The sequence below is a fragment of the Octodon degus genome, unplaced genomic scaffold, assembly GCF_000260255.1.
Source record: "Octodon degus isolate 3935 unplaced genomic scaffold, OctDeg1.0 scaffold00045, whole genome shotgun sequence".
Classification (NCBI taxonomy): Eukaryota; Metazoa; Chordata; class Mammalia; order Rodentia; family Octodontidae; genus Octodon; species Octodon degus.
This window is the reverse complement of record NW_004524621.1, coordinates 5,471,797-5,493,460: the sequence shown is the minus strand read 5'-3', so window position 1 is coordinate 5,493,460 and position 21,664 is coordinate 5,471,797. Positions and strand designations below refer to the sequence as shown.

The 21,664-nt window shown below is 45.7% G+C and overlaps 1 protein-coding gene across 1 annotated transcript in view; it reads left to right on the top strand.

Annotated features, from left to right (window-relative positions):
- The window catches only part of Pcp4 (Purkinje cell protein 4), a 65,285-nt gene that overhangs the window by 10,969 nt on the left and 32,652 nt on the right, over positions 1–21,664 (top strand). Inside the window, exon 3 of the mRNA XM_023715935.1 lies at positions 17,618–17,669. Within this exon, the coding sequence (XP_023571703.1) occupies positions 17,618–17,669 (52 nt within the window). The remainder of the gene's footprint in view (positions 1–17,617; positions 17,670–21,664) is intronic.

The window sequence follows — 21,664 nt, the reverse complement described above, 5'->3', positions numbered from 1 at the left end:
TCTCTCTCCTGTTAAGGTTCTCATTTTCTGTCATGTTCTGGCCCTAACCCAATTTCTCTTATACCTGCCCTGATTATACTTAAGCCCTGGATGAGAAATATATTAAAAATAAAACAGTCCTGGATATTTTTCTTAGTCTTGAGTGAAAAGAGAACACCGCGGAAACCCGGACAGCTCCCTTTCCGCCCACAGGATTGTGCCTGTTTTTGGGAATCCGTTTCCTCTCCGACCTCACATCCTGAGCACCCAGGGAGAAGATGACACAGGTCAGCATTGCTACTGCTGTGGAATATTTTGTGGAGACCTTGGTAGGTGACATGCTCATCTGCCTTGGCTGGTAGGATTTCTTTGACTTTGGGCTTAAGCCTCTGGGACTTGCCTGCTCTCCATCTCTGGATAAGACAGCGTACCCTGAGCCCCAGGTATAAGACTCGTAGCAAACATTTGCCCAGAGAGTTGGTCCTTGCAGACCATTGCCTGTATAACCAGCCACTATATAGTCATCAGCCACATGTCCCTTTTTCCTCTCTGATGGAGACATTTTGAGAGACTCTCTCACCTACAGCTGTGTCTCCTCAGACCACAGTGCAGAACTCATGGCGGTGGAGAGCCCTTTCTGTGCTGGACATTGTGCTGCATAGGAGAAAAATGCCCAGTTTCTATCCCTCAAAGAGTTTGTGAGCTACTGGGAGAGGCAACATGGCATGAAATTAAATGTGTCCTGGGGTCACGCAGGGATGGGTCTGTCCTCTGTATGAACCAAGTGCCAGCCAAGCAGCAGTTAAGTGGTCATTGGCTGGGCTGTGGAGAGGAAGGAGACCATATCTGAAGTCTTCTCCCAGGCCTGGTGCCTCCAGGGGAAGGATCAGGGCTGACTGAAACCGCTCTACAGCTGCTGATGGAGCTTAGGATGGACAAATCACGATCAGCAGAGAATCTGGTCACTTTTAAGTTCAGTGAATGGACGGACATCCAGAATGGGGCTATAGTTAGTTTTTAACCCCTTAATGATGAAAACTCCTAAAAAATGCTGCACGTTTATCCATTCTTATTGATGAATGTTGGGGCTCTACTGACTATTCAAAGTTTTTCTTTTTAAAGTATGAGGCATATACAACCTTTTGAGTATGTTGGATAATAGGTCACATGAGGACAGGCAAGAATACGTTTTGGACTTGTGCATTGCTTTATTTTAAAATTTCACATCATAAGTGTGTAGGTAAACTCAGGCATGTCTGTGGTCTATTTTTTGTCTGTCTGAGTGTCGGTACATGGTGGACTATCATTCAAGTTTTGGACCTTGGCGTCCTGGTGATTTACCGATTATTATTATTTTCTTCTCTCTGGAATTATTATTTTCTTCTCTCTCTTCTTCTCCATCAAGGAATGGATTCATCTGTATTTATAGCCCTGTTCTTACATCTGCATAAGTCCTGTCAAAATATCTAGATAATACAGTTCCACACCTCAAATATTATTTCTGGCATTGTTCTGTACCTCAGAAATGAGGGCTATTTTACCTCTTCTTGAAGAAAACTTCTTAAAATAGGCACAGCAATTTGTCAAGCATCTCTACCAGATACCTCCTTCAAGCTCATAGCTATTTTTTCTTCTGGATTTCATCTTTCCCATCTTCAAAGCTGATTCATTCCACTCAGGGGACTCTGTATTATGAATTTCTATGTCATCATTTTTTTGCTGAGTTCTTGCTGAAAACCAGATCTGGCTGAAATTCATGTGAGAATTCCCCCACAGTTGAATTTGGGAAAAGGACTTTGAATTTTCACATGACAAAAATAAAAATGCAGTCTCCTATAACTTTAGAGCTATGAGAGTTGGCCTCAGGGGACCCTCTTCTCTCTAAGTCCCTTAAGTATTACCAGGGAGATGAGGCGGGCAGAGGTGGAGACTGAGAAATAGGCAAGTGCTCCCTTGTCCTCCCTCCCACCCACCCACTCTGCCATCGACCTCCTCTGAGCAGGTGCAGGCAAGGATAGGAGGGGGCAGGACTGTGACACTTTGTAGATGCCAGTGAAAAATGCCATGTCACTAAGAATTCTAGGATGCTGACAACAGAGAATTAGACCCCACTCAGGGCCCTGAGAGGGAAGCCTGATGGTTGCCTAGATCACTCTTCCATGTGATCTAGGGAAGAGAGATCCAGGCCGGGACTGGGTTGATACAAGTGGCTCCAGGGCTTTAGAGTGGCAAAAGGAAAAGAAACCCAGCTGATGAACTGAAATTCCATCACCCTTGCACCGGCTGGGTCCTTTCTAGGCAGCATATATTTTCCCTGTCAGGGAGGAAATCATGGTTTCTGCTGAGATGTCCTCCAAGAGTGCCATGTGGGCGTTTTGGAAGGCAAGTGGGCTGAGGGGCTTGGATCTTAGAAGACAGGGGCCCCTGGGGGCATGGCCTGAAGCGATGCACCCACCCTCCCGTTGCAGTTCTGCCTCTTAGCCGCTGTGGTATGAGCAGCTCTCTTCCACCCAGGCCCTTTCACAGTGTCCTTCCTTCCTTGGAGCTGGCCAGTCATGGACTGAAACTCTGAGCCAAAATAAACCTCTTTTCCTTTAAGTTGTGGGTGTTGAGTATTGTGTCCAGCAACGAGAAGGTAACTAAGATAAGGAGGCTCTTGGGGGTGACCCAAGTCTGACCATGGAAGGAAGCAAATCAAGAGCCTGTTCCCTAAGTTTGATGGTGTTGAGGGAGCCCCCTAGCAGCATAATCAGAGGGGATATCAGCTTACTCAAGGGTCACTTAGCTGACCCTGATACTGTTCTGATGAATGAAGTCATAAAACTGATGAAAAACACTTGCATGAGTGTGTTCCCTGCATCTGTGTGTGCGTGCATAGTAAAAGGCTATATAAATGCTGACCTCCAACCTCAGTGTGAAAATTTCCCTGAATTAGAACCCTCACACTCTACTAAGTATTGAAAGCTCACCCCTGAAGCTTCCCATGACAGATCACGTCCTGTGGTTGGGTCTTTGGGTTGGGGCCCACCTCCTCCTTCCATCACCCAGTGATCCAGGGTGTGCAGGATGCAAATGTTTCACTTGTTCCATTCCAGGAACATTTTGACTCCTTGAGTTTGAGAAATAGTCCCTTAGTAATGCAGGATCAATACGTCAAGTCTGCTGGGATTTGGAGGCATGAGCTCTGACCATGGATAAAGCCTTGTCTCTAGAAGACATTTTAAATCAATTAGAACTGGGCTTCTTTGGCAGAAAATTAAGTCGTGGATTTCAGAGAGGTCAGAAAGTAATATATAGGATAAACATCCATTCTGAAGGGGGCACTGCTGTCGGATGGAGTTGATAGGAGGCAGTGGGGCCCAGGCACATGGTTTTATGAGGATAGCATTAGAATTTTCACTCCAGGGAGTAGCCAGTCTGATGGCCCAGGTAGCTTTTGGCCTGCCTTCTATTCTGCCTCAATTTACTTTTTTAGCTGTGGCAATTCAAAAAGGATGAGATTTAGGATGAGACATTTCCTTGGTTCTGAAAGACTAGACCTAAGATATCTACCATTTTCCAAAGATATTTTCATTTTAGTTGAGTGGTGGAAAAAAATCTGGCATCTGGCTGTTTCTTTATTACCAAAAAAAGAAAGTCTCCAGCTTCAGAAGCTCAGTACACCCCTCTTGGAGAAGCTCGCTAGCATCAGAAGGAGCCAAATACGTGTCTGCATTTCATCACTTGCCACTGCAGGGAGCCTGGGCTTCAGTTTCATGGGAAGAGGTCTCATAGGAGATGAGAAGCTCATTAAGCACGAGACCCAGGGAGCGGGATGCCCGGCCAGCGAGTTCTTGGGGAGGGCTCCAAGCTCCGTTCTCAGGTTCCTGAGACCGGCCTACTGACCCAGTACCAGAACAGATTCTGGACACTCTAGGATTAATGCGCAGGTCCAGGGACCCTTGTGAAATGTGTTCATCACATTCTTTCCTACAGTGATTCCAACATTTGCATGTGCAGGGTTTTGTGTGATGTCAGGAATTCCCACAGTGTCGCTTTAAAGTAAGGAGGGACAGGAAGCATGGTTCCCATTCTGTCCCCAGGTGGATGGAGATGTCTACATCTTTGATGGCAGAAAGTGTCCTCCAGGCCAGGTCCTCTGACTCCCAGGCCACTGTTCTCACTGATAAACTGCAAAGCTTCAATGGCAAGCACCCTGAGTCCAAGGCACTCTGCCCAGGTCAGATTCCATCCCCTTAGCAGTAACATCCTGGGCAACTGAACTGCTCCACATCCCAGTTTTTACATCTGTCCTGAGCTCACAGCCATGTATGTCTCACAAGGCTGTTTCCACGGAGGGCTGTTGCAATTGCCACTGAGCACATGTAGCTGCTTGTAGCTGAGCAAAGAGCTTCGAGTATCCTTGTCAAAGGTGGAAGCATGGTCCATGCCTGTGTGCAAGTAGCAGTGGACCTGGGTGTTCCCTTTATTGCACCTCTTTTTGTTCACTTTGTGAGGAGCTGATCAATGGCTCACAGCTGGCTCAGCTGTGGTGGAGCTGGCATGACCTAGTGCTGGATTGCTCAGCATGGCTGTTTGCTTGGGGATTTGTGGCATGCTGCTCCCAGCCATTGGGGCTTTGTTGTCCAGTGTCCCTATGGGGTCACTGAATGTCCAGTGGGTCATTTTTTGCCTTAATTTGATTGTAGTTAGCACATAATTTTGCTCCCCATATCAAGGAAGGAATGGAGGAACAGAATGCAGGTGCTACTGTTGGTTGTTTCTTTCTCTGTCATCTAGGGTGACTGTGTGTGGGTTTTCTGGCTTTACCCAGCTTCTCTTGAAACATAAAGATTCTTGAAAAATCACAACATTCCCAGAGGAACAGTCAGGCTTGGTACCTGGGCTGGTGGCCATACATCACAGGGTTTATTCTCTTGCTCTAGAAAACTGTGTGCCTTAAGCATCTCTCTTGGCAAATTTGCCCTTAAATGAGTTATTCACAGGCACATGTCACTCCTGCTGTTATATTTATCCCTATTGACACTTTTCCATCCTGTTTGCTACTCTTAGCATCTGGCTGGTTAGCCACATGTCTAGAAATAGTGAGAGGAAGCACACCTTTCTGTCCTTCTGAGCTCGGCATACACTAGAGGATGTATCAATAGACTGTGGATCTCCACCCCTCTGTATGAGGGCCTGCTGCTGTCTTGTCCCAAGCACAGCAGCTGTTCTGGAAAGCTCCTGGTCTTCATGCCAGCAGCCTTTATACCAAAGTCCATTCAAGCAAGGATGCAAGGTCAGGGGACCAATGGAGGAGGGAGGGTGTTTCTAATTTATTCTAACTCACCCAAGGAAGAAATTCTCCACTTAGGAAGCCAAGGCTCTTGTTCTCTGCCATAACCACTGCTGGTCTCACATAGCTGGGTTAAACACACATTTTTTTATTAACTGTATGTCAAGTTGATGGGACCTGACTGTATGATGGAAAAGAAGTGAGCCCTTCTCCTTTAGAGGTGGTTTCACCATGTCTGCGCTGTCTTAAGGAACGCATCCTGCGAAGTGGCATGGAGTTCTCAAAGCTCAATGGAGTGTCAGATTCTGATTCCCATTTTATAGAAGCAAAGATAGAGTCTCTTTGAGGTGAATGAGGTGTGTGTGGCTATACACAGCTGCTGTGTGCACCACTGGATTGGATATCTTGGTGATTCGGTTCCAGAACAGTTTTTTTTTTTTTAATAGTCTTTTTTTTGAAGTCAGATTTTTGTGAGGTATATATCATTTACATATAGTGAAATTTTCCTTTTAGGTTGTACAGTCTATGAGTTTTGATAGCCATAGTCTTATAGTTGAGACAGAGCATTTTTGTCTCTCTGAAAGTCTTTTGAGTCTGTTTTTTCCCTTTACTCCTAACCCAAGAGCACACCTCCATCCTGAGCACAGCCCGAGTAAAGTAAGCCCAGTGTGGTCCTTCTCAGGCAAACCCTGGCTGTCTACACCATCTTGGAGGCTTATAGATCAATGACATTGTATAGATGAGTCCTGTTATTCACTGGGGACTTATTCCAAGACCCTCAGTAGATTTCTGAACACTCAGATTGTACTGAACCCTAAATTCACGATTTTCTCCTGCATTGAGCAGGGATCAAAATATAGGGTGAATGTTAAAATTTTTACAAACCTATTACAGTAAAAGACACTGTCACGGGACCCCCTCAAAGTCATTCAACCATGGGGTGTGTGTGAAGTGAGGGGAGCATTTTGAGGGGTATTCGTGACAAAGTGTTTTTTAACCCTAAGAAATTTTCTAATGCAATCATTCATTGTAGTTTTGGATCAAACCTTGTTTACATACTTATAAGGTTTACAAATTGGGCACTGCATTTTAATAATAATAATAATAATAATAATAATAATAATAATAAAATGAAATAACTGTAACAATGTCTTGTAATGAAAGTTATGCAGATGTACTCTTTGTCTTAAACATCTTGATTCCTCACCAGATCACAGTAGTGTTTTAGATGTCTGTTGACTGCAGGCAACTGAAATTTCAGAAAGTGGTATGCTAAGTTAGGGGGCTGCTGGGTGCAGGAATTCCAAGGTGTGCTTTGCAGGAAGTGCATGGTTGACATGTGAGAAACGTGACGATGCGGTCAGAGCGTGACTGCTACTCTCCTCGTAATTACACAGAGAGGTAGGTGGCCAGGGTAGGAACCTTTGCTTCCTGCAGCAGCCTCTGTCCTTGTTTTCAGGTGTTTCTGTTCATCTTGCCCTTCTGAAATGGACTCCAATAAACACCAGCCCTGCACCTCCTGGGAGAGCAGGGGTTGGTGAGGCGTCCATGGCCTCACAGTCACTGGGAGGGGAGGCTCGGGCCATTGAGGTCACGGCTGCAGAGGGGTTGCCCTGACACTAGCTCTAACACTAGCAGGGGTTGCTTGAGTGATGCCAAGCTGATGGCTGGAAGCCTTTTGGCTGGCTAGGGAAGCAGCTCAGCTATGTGGTCTTCTGAGCACACTTCTGTTCTGTCTAGCTTGGGGACACTGTCCTCCTGATGTGCTGTGGTCCACGAGAGAGTACAGGGCAGACTTCAAGTGTGTGTAGCCCACACAAGCTGTGAGGACCCCTCCTCAGCACCATAACACTCTGGGCAGGAGGTGGCCTGGATCCTGGGGAACACCAAGCAAGGCCAGCTTAGGCCTTCTTTCCTGCATGCTACTGTCACCCTGTGTGGGGACTTCTGTTGTTTTGCACACTGCTCACAGCAGGCCCAAGCGTCCACTGGGAAGGCAGTGTCACACACTGGAGACCTACGCATAGGGTTTGTTCTAGGCCTCTGTCCTTGGCTCACAAGTGGGCCGTGTCTTCCCACTGTGGGTGTGTCCAAGTTGTCCCTTCTCATAAGGGTGCCACTCATATTGGACCTGAGCCTGCTAAAGACCTCATTTACCATGCTTGCTGTAGTGGAGACCTGCCTTCATGAGCCATGCTCTGGGGTCCTAGGGCTGAGGGCCTCAACATGTGAATTTGAGGGAAGAGGCACTGTTCAACCATTGCACTGCCAAAGTCGGGCTGACTCCTGCCAGCTTCAGAGGGCATCCGGATCCTTCTAGGCCCCTTTCTCCTCCTCTCTTCTCTCATTTCTTCTTTTCTTTCTCTCCTCCTTTTCATTATTAGTGCACATTCACTGTACAGCATGTGGGGCATTGTGACATTTTCATGGGCACAACTTTAATTTTACCCACCCCTACTTCCCCCTTTCGCTTTCCCATCTACCCCATAGCATGTAGAGGAGAATATGTGCAGCACTTTCTTTTTTTAATTTTATTTATTTATTTGTGTGTGTGTGTGTATGGCCAGCTCAGCCCACCAGGGGGCGGGGCTGGCTGGCATGTGGTGCTGGGGGATTGAACTGCGGTCCCTGTGCTTTGCTGAGCTTGTTCTAAGTAGGTGCTTTAGACCACTGAGCCATCTCACCAGCCCTTGTGCAGCACTTTCTTTTTGAATCTGGTTTATTTTGCTTAACCTGATGATCTCCACTTCTATCCATTTTCCTGGAAATAATATGACTTTGTTCTTTACGGCTGAATAATAAAACCCCACTTTGTGTGTATCGTGTTCTACCCATCCATTCATCCAGTGGTGGTACCTGGCTGACTCCGTGGCCTGGGTGCTGCTAGCCATGCCGTGGTGAGCATGGGTATGCAGCTGTCTCTCTTACACTGACTTTGATCTTTTAGGTGGGTACTGAGGAGTGGTACAGTTGGCTCACTCGGTTATAGTTTTAGCTCTTTGAGGATCCTCCATACTGATTTCCATAGTGGCTGCACTAATTTACATTCCCACTAACAGTGTAGAAATGTTCCTTTCTCCCCAAATCCTTGCCAGCATTTCTTAGTTTTGTTTTGTTGAGAGCCATTCTGACTGGGGTAAGACCGAATCTCACCGTAATTCTGATTCGCATTTTCCTGGTGAGGAAGGATGTTGAGCATTTTTCATGTAATTGTTTATTCCATTCCTTCCCAAAGAGACGAGATGGCAGCACACACATCAGCGGGGCTGTTGGCCGCTTTGATGAACAAAGCCAGGGTTCACGGCATGCCCGAGGCACACGGGATTTGACAACCGAGAGGGCTTTCCCAGAAGCGACTTGGCTGCTTTGTCAGATCTGTGAAATGAAAGGCCCCTGGGGAGAGGTCGTCAACTAGAAAGGGCCATTAAGCTGCAGCACACACCTGTCGTGAAATTGTGCGGCGTGCAGCCATTTTTACAAACTGGAGATACTGTTTGTGTATGTTCACAGGAGAATAAGGTGGAGGGGAAATATGTGGACGTATTCATGTGGCTTAACTCTGGCTCGCGGGATTGTTGGTGGCTTTTGCCTTTTTCCTGGGGTGTGTATGTTCCCCACATTTCAGAATAACCACATCCTACTTCTGGAAGTAGAGAAGCAGCATCCTCTAAAAATGAAATTGGTGCAAAGATGATTTCTTTTTTTAGGGTAAAAGTACTAATTTAAAAATATGACTGCAGGATAAAGTATAAAATTAATTTTAGTAAAATAAATCAAAAGCACGTGAAAGTGAGGATCCCTTCAAAATGGTTTGCGGGAAGCACAGCAAGGCCAATTATTTCTCTTACCATAAAGGTCAGGATAAAAGTGTCAGGAAAGCAAGGTAATATTTGAGGGAAATCTTACCCTTCAGGTCTTCAGAGATGACAGCGGAGCACAGTGGAGGAACTGGAAAGGTTAATGTGCTTGTCATTGAAAATCCCATTGCTTTTGAAAAATCACCTTTTCTTTTTTAAAGGCAGTTGAAGTTTTCTTTTATCATTAATTTCTACACCTTAGGGATTAAATTAGTGGAGTTTTAATGCCCAGTTTTTTGAATATTAGTAGAAGAGTTAGAGACAATTTAAAAATATCAGTGTCCAAATCAGACCTATTCTGTTGTTATCACAAAATATTGGCAAGGAAGGCTCTACTGATCTTCAGACAAATTTGGGGGCTTTGATTTGAAAGATGTTTTTCATGAGATGCTTTGATGTTACCAAGAAGGCACTTGCTTAGTGACCACGGTGGACCCCACTGTCATCAGCGACCTGCTGGCCAGCCAAGCTGTTGCTTTATTTCTCCATGCAATTGCTGTGGTTTTGCTCCCCTGTTCATTTAGATTCAGATCATCTAAGAGACTTATGCTCCTTCACCAATAAAACATTAAATATGATACCACAGGAATATGCCGCTTTGTTTCCTATAGACATGGTGCTCAAAAGCAAGCACGGGAGAAACCGAGCGGCTCACTTGGGGGAGCAGGGGCCATTCTCTACTCAGTTTCTCCCCTGTAGGAAGCCAATTCTGCAGACTCTGCAGTGGCCCAGCCTTCATGGTCCCCCAGTGCAGTGTAGTGCCTCAACACACATTTGCCTATTTCCCTTGATTTATGAGTCATCTGAGGAGTTGCTTGTGGAGATGCTGCTGTTTCAGGGGAGCTGGAAACTGTCAAATCATTAAGAGTGTGAATCAGGATGCTGCAGCCTGGCGGAAGACAGCATGGGGGAAAGAGCTCAGAGAAAATGAGAGGTAGGGTTAAGTGGCATGGAGCAACACAGCAGAGGAAAGCCTCCAAGGCACTAGAAGAGGGGCTGGGTGGCTCTGTCCTCCTTTTGAGAAACCTCGGCAACTACTTGGTTGTTGGGAGCTAAAAGAGGCCAGGTGCTGGAAGAAAGGACAACATGCTGAGAAGCACCTTGGGACAAGGACTTTCCTGTTTTCACATGGAAAAGCTGTCTACTGGTCAGCACCAGATGCCAACTCTAGGCAACAGTAGGGGAGAGAAAGTGCCCTGTTGGCCAGAGCCAATGGGGGTCAGAGATGATCATTTCTTCTTTTCAGAGGGAGGGCTCCCCAGCTACAGGCTGCTCCCCTCTACTTCTAGGTGTGAGAATGGTGTGCTTTGGAGCCCCTGGTGCAGATCTTTGATCTCAGGCATTCTTGGCTCATGGGTCTTCCCACTGCATGAGTTGGGCCAGTCTATTCTCCACCTGAGCCTCCAGGTGGGGATTAATCAAGGCCATGGAAAGGGAAGTCTGGGCTTTCTCTGACTCTGTCGCCATGAGCTTCATGGCTGGTGATGCTGCATACTGGTGAAGATGTTTGTTTGTTGGTTACCTGCTTTGAGAAAGAGTCTTGCATTTCTAAGACTGGGAGACACCAGAGTCCTTACCTGGGAGTTCCCTTTGTGCAGAGAAGTGGTTGGACACCAGCTGTCTGAGTTCCCTTTCCTTCCATTCCCTCAGGGTTTGGAAATGGGACTGGGAAGAAGTGCCCTGTGAGCTTGCAGTGCCTGGGGGGGGGCAGTGTTCCTTGTCCTCTGCAGACCTATCCCCTGAGTGAGAATCATCTTCTCTCCTCTAGTATCTCTGAAGTTGAATTCATGGATAAAAGTCTTTCCAATATTCAGTGGCCAATTGGACAAGTTTATTGAAAAAGAGGATGAGGAGGCAGAGGAGGAGAATGAGGAGAAGAAGGACGAGGAGGAGAGGGAAGTGAAGAGGTGGGGTATAGGTGGAGCTGGAGAAATTTTGGGTGACCTGGACTCTTATTGCTTTGGGAAGCTCCTTGTTCGCTAACCTGTGGGAGCTCCGAAAGAGTTGACACCTTAATCAAGTCATAGTTCACCAAATTAAATATCCCCTAGTGAATATCGATTTATTTATTTAGATGCTATAGGTATACATTCACAGAATATTTTTGGATTGCAGTTTGAATTCAAAATTTAACCAACTGGAATTCATTTTACATTTTACCTCCTTCAGAGATGAAAATAAGTGAAGTGTCTCTTCAGGGGAACTTGTGCTTCTTCTTAAAGATGAAACTCCATGTACTTAGATGAGAAATTTTCCAACCAGCATGGCCTGTCTTGTGTGCCAGACTCACTTTAATGATGAAATGACGTAGGAATGGCACACTGATATTGTGAGTACAGGTGGCCAAGTGTTACACACGCACTCTTTAACTCCTAGTAGTCTAGATATCATGAAATAAAAATTCACAGAATGACAATGTATGTTCTTAACATTCAGTCATGACCCATGACATAATGGAAGGGCTTTAACAACTGAACTAGGTTCAAAGGATTTTCTAATCCCTTGGAATTCCTGGCTTACTTGAAGCTTTTACTTGCTTAGGGTTGAGCTACCCTGTTGCCTGATGCTTAAGGAACTACAAGTAATTCTGATCTTTATCATTTTAATCTGTCCATCATGATGTTTTGCAGAATTTTGACTTTTAAAAATACTGCTTTGAACAATACATACCTGGTTCCTTCTTGGGGCACCCTTGCATCCTGTGTTAGGCAAATGTCAGCCTTGGCCTGCCTGTCTGGAGCTATTCCAAGAACATAGAGGTTTTGTAGTAGGTTTCACAGTGAAGAACAGGGGACAGAGAAGTCACCAAGTCCCTCAAGTTCAAAGGAAGCACAGCCTGAGGTTGTTTGTGAATATGTTAGCTGTGTTCAGGGAGCCAACACATTTTTTTTTACTGGAGCCTGCACTGCTGGGACCTGGTGTTAGTGAGGTATGGGCACTCCTAGGTAGCTTAGAAGTGGGCAGACATATCCTCCTATTCGCCTGAAACTCAAAGTACATAGAAGAGTGGGGTGGTTTATTCCAGTTGGGGAGCATCTGATCCGAGGAGGTTGTCCATGACTTGGCAGCTTGGTTGAAAAAGAAGCCACTGGGCCAAGTTTGCATGCTGAGTCAGACACCTCCTGTCCGTCACTGCACACCCTGTCTGGGAGGACCTGCATGGGTAGCCAGCCTGGCATGGATTCCAAGACTCCAGGCAGGAGCATAGGAACAGCTTGTCATCTGTCTGCACCAAACACCTCCATCTCTAACTTCACCTCCTGGCCTGAGGCTTCCTTATCGACTCCTGCAGCACCAAGTGGGGGACTCAGCACAGTCCTGATGCGCAGGCGATCGATGCCCTGTCAGCATCTCAGATCAATGAGACAGGAGAGGCAGATGCTTCTTCTCCTCCCCCTCATCCAGGCTCTGTCCTCAGCTATCTACGAAGCTTTTGGGGGTGACTCTCAGAACCAGAATTTGGTGGGATCTAACAAGACCAGCTGGATGAAGCCCCTCCCTGCTTTCCAGCCTCTCTCCACTTTCCTGCATTGCCTCTCATAAGCTTGTAGCACAGGCAACCTTAGCCTCAGGCTCTGCTTTCTGAGAAATATAGGCAGAGACATATTTTTTGTTATTTTTCTTCAGGTATTGGTGGTGATGCTGTCAGGAAAATTTACTTCAAAACACTACCATTAAATACCTTGCTTGCATTTTAATGGGTACTTGGCACATGGTAGAGTCTCAGAAGGGACATTGAAAGTAAAATGATCTTTTACATGCCCAATTGTTATTTAGGTTCTTTTTAATTGAGAGCTTATTGAATTCTAAAATCCTATATTTTTATTAGTGAGTATTGATGAGAAAGGAAACTTCACTTCCGGCATTTTAGAAGTTTGTCAGCTAGTGTCTGAGCATCTAGGAGAGTCCTTACCTGGCTGAGGATCTGCCCCTGTCCCTCTGCATTTCCATTGTCATCCACTCTTGCTGCTAGTGTGGAGAAGAGCAAAAGATGACTTTAAAGCTGTAATTTAGAAATTCTGTGTTGGGTCCTTCCTTGTCCTTATTTCATCATGTGAGATTCTGGAACCCTCAGAAATGATTCTGTAGCATCATGTACGTGCTGCCATGTTATTCAGTCCAGATAACTCAACAATTTAATATATTGGAGTATGCAAAAAGCAGGAAAAGTTCTCTCTAGGTCAATATCCATCCATCCATCCATCCATCCATCCATCCATCCATCCATCCACCCATCCATCCATCTATCCACCCACCCACCAAGCAACCCACCCATCCCCACATCTATCTACCTTCCTACCAATCCATTCACCTACCCACCTACCTACCCATCCATTCACCCACCCACCCACCCACCCATCTACTCACCCACCTACCCACCCACCCATCCACCCATCCATCTATCCATCCATTCACCCACCCAGCCACCCCCTATACACAACCATCTATCCACATGCCCAACCATCCAGCCACCCACCCATCCATCCAGCCACCCACCCACACATCCATCTACCCACCCACCCACCAACCCACCCATCTGTCTGTCCTTCCATCTGTCCGTCCATCCACTCATCCTCCCACACACCCATGTATTTCAGCATAGCCAGCTCTGGTGTTTGTGCTATGTAAACTTTATAGAAATGTCCTATGCCATTTCTCCAGTTGATCCCTTCACTGTTTCTTCCTGTAAGCCAAAATGCCCAGCAAACTCTCAGCTTCTGGCTTCTCATGAAGTCACAGATACCTCAGACGTGAGTCTCCCTACCTCATTGGTCTCCGCTAACTGGTGAAGCCGGGAAGCAGCATGTGGTGCTGAGAGGTGCTCTAATGCAGTGACAAAGAGGGAGAGCTGAGGACCTTGTCCTTGGATTGCATCAAGGTTCCATCACTTCCCAGCTGTGTGACCCTGGTAAAGTCCTCTGTACACTTGAGGGGCACTTGGTGAAACGAGGCTATTACTGCTGGCACAAGCATCTGCCTCACAGAGACTCTGTCAGAGTTGGGGTGGCACAGGGGGGCCCATGGGCTGGTTTCTGCTGTGGTCCCCAGATACCCAGACTGTGTAGACCTTCTACTTCTACGCCAGGGAGACCCAGCACCCCATGCAGGGTGGTACCACACGACCCAGTGTGAGACCAGACTCTGGGGAGCCCCCAGCTCCCTTCAGCCTTAAAATCATCTCAGGTCACCAAGAATTCTGCAAAAAGATGCTTTCCAGGACTCACTCCTCTTTGCCAGGATCATTTTCTGATCTGCAACGCCAACTCCCCTGACAGCTGTTGGCTCTGTTTTGCCTCCATCACAGGAGACCCGACACAGAGACCCTAAAAGACAACTTCCTTCTGGCCATGCATGCTTCCTTCCACGCCCTCTGATTTCCAGAAAGTGATCATTGATGGAACAAGAGGGCACTCATGGCATTTGCAAGGGCTTCACCCTTAAGGCTTTTGAAGACAGCAGGACCACGCCTGTGCTGGCTTTGTATGTGTGTTTTTTCTTTTCCATTTACAGTAATTTGATTTTATTTTACTTAAAACACTGTCCTATTTTACAGATTGCTCCTCCCCCACCTAGCACAGCCTATGAATTATGCAGGGAAGGTTTAGAAACTGGAGTAGTTGCCACCTCGGGCTGTGGGTGTGTCACTGGCCTGCCTGCCTGAGTCTCATTGGTAGTCAGGTTTCCACCCAGTGCTGTGAACTTGGCCACCTTGTGTTGGAACAGAGGACACATTGAGGCAAGGACAAAGTTTTGTCTGTTCTTATTTTGTAGAAAGCCCCCTTCTTGAAGGGATTCTTTTATTTATAAATCTACCATGTGTGAAAAACAGATCTTCTGAGACTGGGCATGGTGGTGCACCCCTGTAATCCCAAGCCCTGGGGATGCTGAAAAGAGGAGGATTGTTACAAGTCTGAACTGCATAGAGAGACTCTGTACCAAATACATAGAAGCAGGTCATCTGGCATAAGTCAAGATGTTGTATGCTGCAGGCTTTTTTAGGAAACAGAGTGTCAAGGCAGGGGATCCACACAGCAGTTCTTTCAAGAACAGTTGATATTGGACGCAGTGCCCATGCCTATAGTTCCAGATACCTGAGAGGCTGAGGCAGAAGGAGCCCATGTTTGAGGTTATGCTGTGTGATTTAGTGAGACTTTGTCTCTAAAGAAAAATAAATAAATAAAAAGCCCCACAGGCAGAGCTCAGTGGTGGAACGCTTGCTTAGTATGCAGTAGGCCCTGGGTTCCAGCCCCAGTACTGAAAAACAAAAACAAAAAGATGCAAGTTGCTATTTGCTGAGGGCTGTGACCTCCCATCTCTTTGCAAGTACAGGAAAGGAGCTCCTAGCTCCACAATGACTTAAGTTAAATACGGAGACAGAATCCATGCTTCTCCACCTTCCAGCCCTGAGAAGGGTCCTGGTTGCAGAGTGGGCAGAGCACGGTGCTCAGGGCAGCTGCTCACACTCCTAAGGACTGGGGTGCAGGGTGAGGGTGTGCTAACCTGTGGGGTGCTTTGCCTTGTTTCCCTGGGGTTGTCATATGCATAGGGGAGTTGGTGTCCACGGCACGGTCATTTTACTAACGCAATCCTCTGCTGATCAGGACCTGCGAGCAAGATTTCCCATATGATCTGTATTCAGCATGTGGTGGGTGCTGACGAATGGGGCACTTGTCACCATGGTGTTGGGCCCCAAATGGAGCTGGTTATTATTTTATTGTGATTATTTGTGGTCTGCCATCCTGGACCCAGGTGAGGGTTTCAAAGGCACATTACCCCTTTGTGGGTTTCCTCTGATTCCTCATTCTTGCTCCTTCCAGGACACCATCTAGTGGAGACATCTCAAAGATGATTCCTCAGTGATGCTAGGGAAGCCCAGGTTCTGGTCTTGGCCACCACCAATAGCTTCATAACCAGCCCTCCTTTCCTTCTGCTGACACTCAGATACTTTGCAACCTTTTCCATTCTTTTCAACTCAAACTGTGTTTTCTGACAAAGGCCCAAAAGTTGGATTGACAGAATGCTTCTCCCTCCAAGTACTAAGCAGCTATGATCACGTAAAGCTTCAGAGGAGAGGTACCTTATGAGTATGCACTGTCTCAGTTTCTTTTCTCTTGCTGCTGGGACAAAATACCTGACACCCAGAATTAAGGAAGGAACGGTTTATTTAGCTCATAGTTTGTGGAGGTTTCAGTCCATACTCAGCTGGCTCCAAGGCAGAGCGACACATGGCAGAGGGCAGCTGTTCATGGTGGAGGAAAATAGCAAAACAGTGAGAGAGAAAAAGGGGGGAGTAGTGGCAGAGAGCAAGCCTCTCTCCCTCCCTTATATTGCATTCAGGCTGTCTGTTTGGGGTGGGTATAGCACTCACAGCCATAATCCCAGTATTGGGTCATGAATCTAGAAGCCCATCCCATGGCTGCACGAGGCTTTGTGGCAAACCATAACACGTACACTTCCTGTGTGGTACGTGTCTCCCTAGGCCTCATGTCCATAATCTTTTCTTCTTTTAATTTTTATTAGTCCATGTCTGCCATACATGATGATTGCATTCCTGTGGAGAGTTGGTGCAGGTACCTACATCTTAATCCTTCCTATATCCCCTTCTCTTCTTTTCTTTCCTACCTCTTTCCACCTCTTGTTTTTCTTCCCTTTTGCAAAAGATGTATGTCTTCTTGTTTCCTTTTATCTGTCTTTTATTTTTCTCTTTAGTTTACTTATACTTTGGGTTGCTCATATAAGAGAAACTATGCAATATGCAAACACAACACCCACTGAATCTTACTTAAGGACACAATCTAACCATACGATTCCTCCTGCTTGTGGTCAACCTGGCAAAATAAAAATACAAGAGGTAGACATCACCAATGACAGTGACTGGAAAAGACCAGATAATGAGAAACAGGGAGATAGATTTTTTTTTTTTTTTTTTGGCAAAAGGGTAACAATAAGAGATGGAGGCGAGAGAGAAAGAGAAGAAGATGAAAAAAAATTGACATAAGATGTGCTAGGTACCTGTACCAACTCCCCATGAGGAGTGAATGGAATGATGGAAAAACTAGCTCTGCAGCATGAGAAGCTCTGATACGAGCAGGAGAGCTGTTTATCTGATTACAATTGCCTGGTACAGGGACTGGCGTGGGAATATAGCAGTGTGATAGCCATCGCTGGCACAGGTGATAGTCAGGTCTCTTTATGGTTGGCAGGAACCCCTGGCTGTTACCTTTATCTTTTCCATGAAGTTATACTCAATCAGCAGCAGTCTGTCATCCAGCTTCCTTGTGACAGTGATCTGTGTTCAGCCAGTGGTGACTGTGGTGGAGGAGGGACCCCGGGGAGGTCGTCCTTCCCCTCGACTCAGTGACCCTTTCGTGGTGAATCTATTCTGGTAGTGTGTGCTTCAACTCACTGAGCTAAAGTACTACAGTGCTGGGTGTAATGCAAGAGATAAGAGTACATAATAATCCTGGCTACACCTGACAGTTCCTTCTTTCTTTATGTTTTTTAGCGACAAGGAACTGGGGCAACCAATGGAAAAGACAAGACATCAGGAGAAAATGGTAAGAGGGCGGGAGCAGTCCAGCTATCCCCTCCTGGTCCATCTGCAGCCTTGGGCATGCAGCGGGTGTGGCTCATGCCTCCCACCCAAGTCGGCTTGCTATTTGTGTCTGTGCCTCTACACAGAGTAGATTTAGCAATTCACAGCAAGCACTGGGGTCTGGCTTCCAGAAGAAAACAGAGCTCGCTAGCTAAATACAGTGGTAAGAGTGGTTTCCCTCCCAAAGAGGACTCCCTTTTTGGGCAACATGGTAATTATAATGCAAATGTAGTTCTCTGCTTTCTTCATTAGGGTTGGTGAGAACCTGTCCAAGTTGTTGTGAGGATAAAATGAGATAAGTGCTTTGAAAACTGTGAAGTGCTCGACTCTGGGAGGGAGGTTTGAAAACTTGCTTCACCCCGCATAGTGCCCAGCGTGGTGCTGGGTCCAGGGTGGTGCTGAGCTAGCCTGTGCTCCCTGCAGGGACTCTAGCAAAATACAAATGATAGTCATGTGGGGTGAATGTGCACCCTATCTCTCCAGGCTCTGCTGAGGCCTTAAATTGTGGGGACAGACTTATATCTTTAATTTTTCCAGTAGTAGTGGCAATTGAACCAAAGCACTGCGCTTCACCCCCACCCATAAGTGGGCCTTGAGCTTCGATCTTTCTGTCCCAGCCTCCAAGTAGATCATGCTAATTTTTAGTGTTGAGAATCTGGAGAGTGGTGTGGGGAAGCTGGAGGTGGGTAGCAACCAGAGGCACAGGGGTCACGTGGAAAGCAGTCCTCATTTTAACCTAGGTCCCCAGCTGGAGCAGGTGTGGTGGAGGATGCATGGAATCGTGCAAGCTCTCCATGGGCACAGAGGGCCCTGATGTGGCCCGGCGGGCTAGATTCCCGCTGTCCTTGCTTTTCACTCATTCCAGAGCAGTGTCCTTTTTTGTGGAGAGTGACTCTTGCCTCCCATTGGATGAGATTCATGCTGGCATCTACTAAACAAATTTTGAGTTACACCAATCACAAGTGCACCTGAAAAAATTCCCCGGGGCCCAGGGGTGGTGGTGCACACCTATAATCCTAGCACTCAAGAGGCTGAGGCAGAAGAATCAAGGTGAGTCCACAGCTAGTTTGGGCTATGTGCTGAGTTCTAGGCTGGTCTGGGTACATAGTGAGACTTTGTCTCAAAAAAAATTCCCTAGGGACTGAAAATACTTTGGATTCTCAGGAGCACTCCTTCTGGTCATCCTCATGCTCCTGGCCAGGGTCAGTTTGGTGACCCCTCGGGTGTAGGGATTACTGTGTCACTAGGTAGAAAATCGTGTGATCGGAGTCAGGGGGTGGAGTGGAGGAAATGGTAACTGCCTAAAGGGGAAGGGCTTGCTGTGGGCCATAGGGGAGCCCCTGAATGTGGAGTGCCGAGGGGCCCGCTGACTCGCCCATCTCCTACACCCACACGCACCTGTCAACTGGTGCTCATACCCATTGACCCTCACAACCTCAGAGCTGTGGAGGTTCAAAATCCAGAGACTTCTCAGAGCCCCTCTGCTCGGCTGGCTCTCACTTCTTTGGATCTTCAAAACTCCTGAAGAACTCAGAGAGCTTCGTTGAACTTTGTAGAACTTTGGTTCTGTCTATCCAAGGCTCCCACATTAGAAATTAATAGTGGAGAAATCATAAACAGAGTTTACTTTTATTTTACTAAAAAGTAATAAACCTTCTACAGGTTAACCTGAGCAACAATTTCTCTTTATGAAAAGTATTATATTTTCCAAAACAGAGAAATATTTAGTGAAGAGACAAGCCATGGCCTATGTTCATGTACATTTCCTCAGTGTCTGGCTTAATGACAGGCAGTTGGAGTCTGTTTTGATGTCCTGTGGTAGAAGTCCTTAAAACATTCCAGTGTGCACTTGTGAGAGGGTGAGATTTTAAGAAGAAAATGATGTTTTAAGATCAAGCCACACCTTGTATAATAGCAATGTCTTTCATAAAATCAACAATGATTTTTGATTGAGTGGGCTCCCCCAGAGGGGGTAAGGCACCCCAGAGTTTCTGGCCTACACTTGGAGAACTGCTGCATTGTCAGGCATTGTCCCGGCATGGCTGGAGTCTAGAGAGGAGGCTTGGCAGAGTCTGAGCCAGAGGCAGGCCTGTGGCTCGCACACGTCTGCGTGCCAGCTGTCCCTGGGCAGCCCCTGGGCCTTTGATGCATGACTGCATCCAGGGCTTGCCCCAAAGGGCGCTGTCAGCTCAGTTCCCAGACTGCCACTTCTGCTGTTCAAAAGCAGGACTCTGGCACACCTGAAGACTGGTTCAACCAGTAGAAACTGAGAGAGTCTCTTCTGAAGGTTTAAAAATTAATCGAATGGAAAAATTCAAGATGCTATGAATAAAGCTTTTCATTACATAATTCTAGATATTAAAAGATATTTGCCTTTGAGTGGTAAAAGAGATTATTTGATAATTATAGGATAATGGCACTGTATAAATCTAAATTGTTATTAACATGCAGTACCTTATTTTCAGGTAAAACTGCTTATATATGATATATGCACATGATATAGTATTATAATAAGTATTTTTTAGAGACTTTTGCCTCTTAAAAGGAGCTATGATAAAAGCCAGCAGTAGCCAAATACAGATTGGGTAAAACCTTCTAGAAGTAGGACAGATGATATTTTTCCTAGAGACCCTTAAGTTGCTTAATGTCTGATTTTTTAAACTTCTGGATCTTGGAATTTCAGTTTTCACTTAACATTCCATTCCATTGAAATTCAAATTGTTTTACTCTGTCACACAGGTACCTAGGGAAATCTATTATGTTAATGTATGTTTCTTATAATAGCAAATGCAATTGCCTCTCTGCGCCGGAGGAGCAAGGAGCCCAGGGGACAGCCTTGTGCAGTGCAAGGTGTCCAGGGCTAAGAGATTAGGGCAGGAGCTGCTTAATCCTAGACTGAGCATCTCCGAAGTCCGTTGGCTGCCTGCAAACTAGAATGTCACTATCCAAATGTCATAAATTGACTTGAGGTTTCTATGTAACATTTAAAGCTGTGAGGATGGTGGGAGTGAATGATAGGGGTTTTGAAATGATTTGTATCCATTAGGATCTCAGTGAGGGCCAGTAAAACTTCAAAGGGAGCTTATACATAGGTTTGCTGGAACTTTGTTTCATGATTGAGACATAGCTTTCGTGACTTTTGGTATTGTCCTTATGGCACTTGCTGACATGAAGTATGACACAGATCCACTGTCTGCTACCCACAGGGCCTTGAAACCCTCCTCATCCTGCCAAGGTGCCAACTTCTGAATCCACAGCCCAACCAATCCAGTTGTTCTTATAACTCTAGATTTTATGGAATCACCTGCTGTACGGAGATAACTTTTTCAGAAATAGTAAGCTTAAAAAATGGTGAAGGAAGATGAGTTTGTTTTACTGAGAATAAGAATTGGTGTCCTTATCAATCTGAATTTTATAGCAATTATAATAAGGCAAAAATTATCCTAGCTAAACACATGTCCTTATTGTGATGTCTCTGTGCTAACAATATGTATTCATATGTATATACTATGAGAAACCATGTTTTCAAAGGTACAAATAAATTATTAGGCTATATATAAAAAAGAAATATTAAGCTTAAAGATTTTTTTTTTAAATTTAGAAAATATAAATTTGGCAGAACCTGGACTATCCAGAGGTTTTTATTGCTCTGTGACTAGCATATTCATTATTTGCTTAGTCAGGCCCAAGGTTTCATTTGTTTCTTGACATAATTTTCTACTTGAGTGAAATAATAGTTCATAGCTCCAGGGTCACATCCCTTTATCCAGTCTAGGTAGCTAAATTAAATTCAAACATGTTTATAAATACACAGCTACATGAATCTAGACTATTTGTTACTATTTGACTGAAACCAAGAGTTTTTTTTTTTTTTTTTTTGCAAGACAACTATTGGGATGCTATCTTTTTTTTTTTTTTTTTTTTTTTTTTTTTTTTTTTTTTTTTTTTGCAAGACAA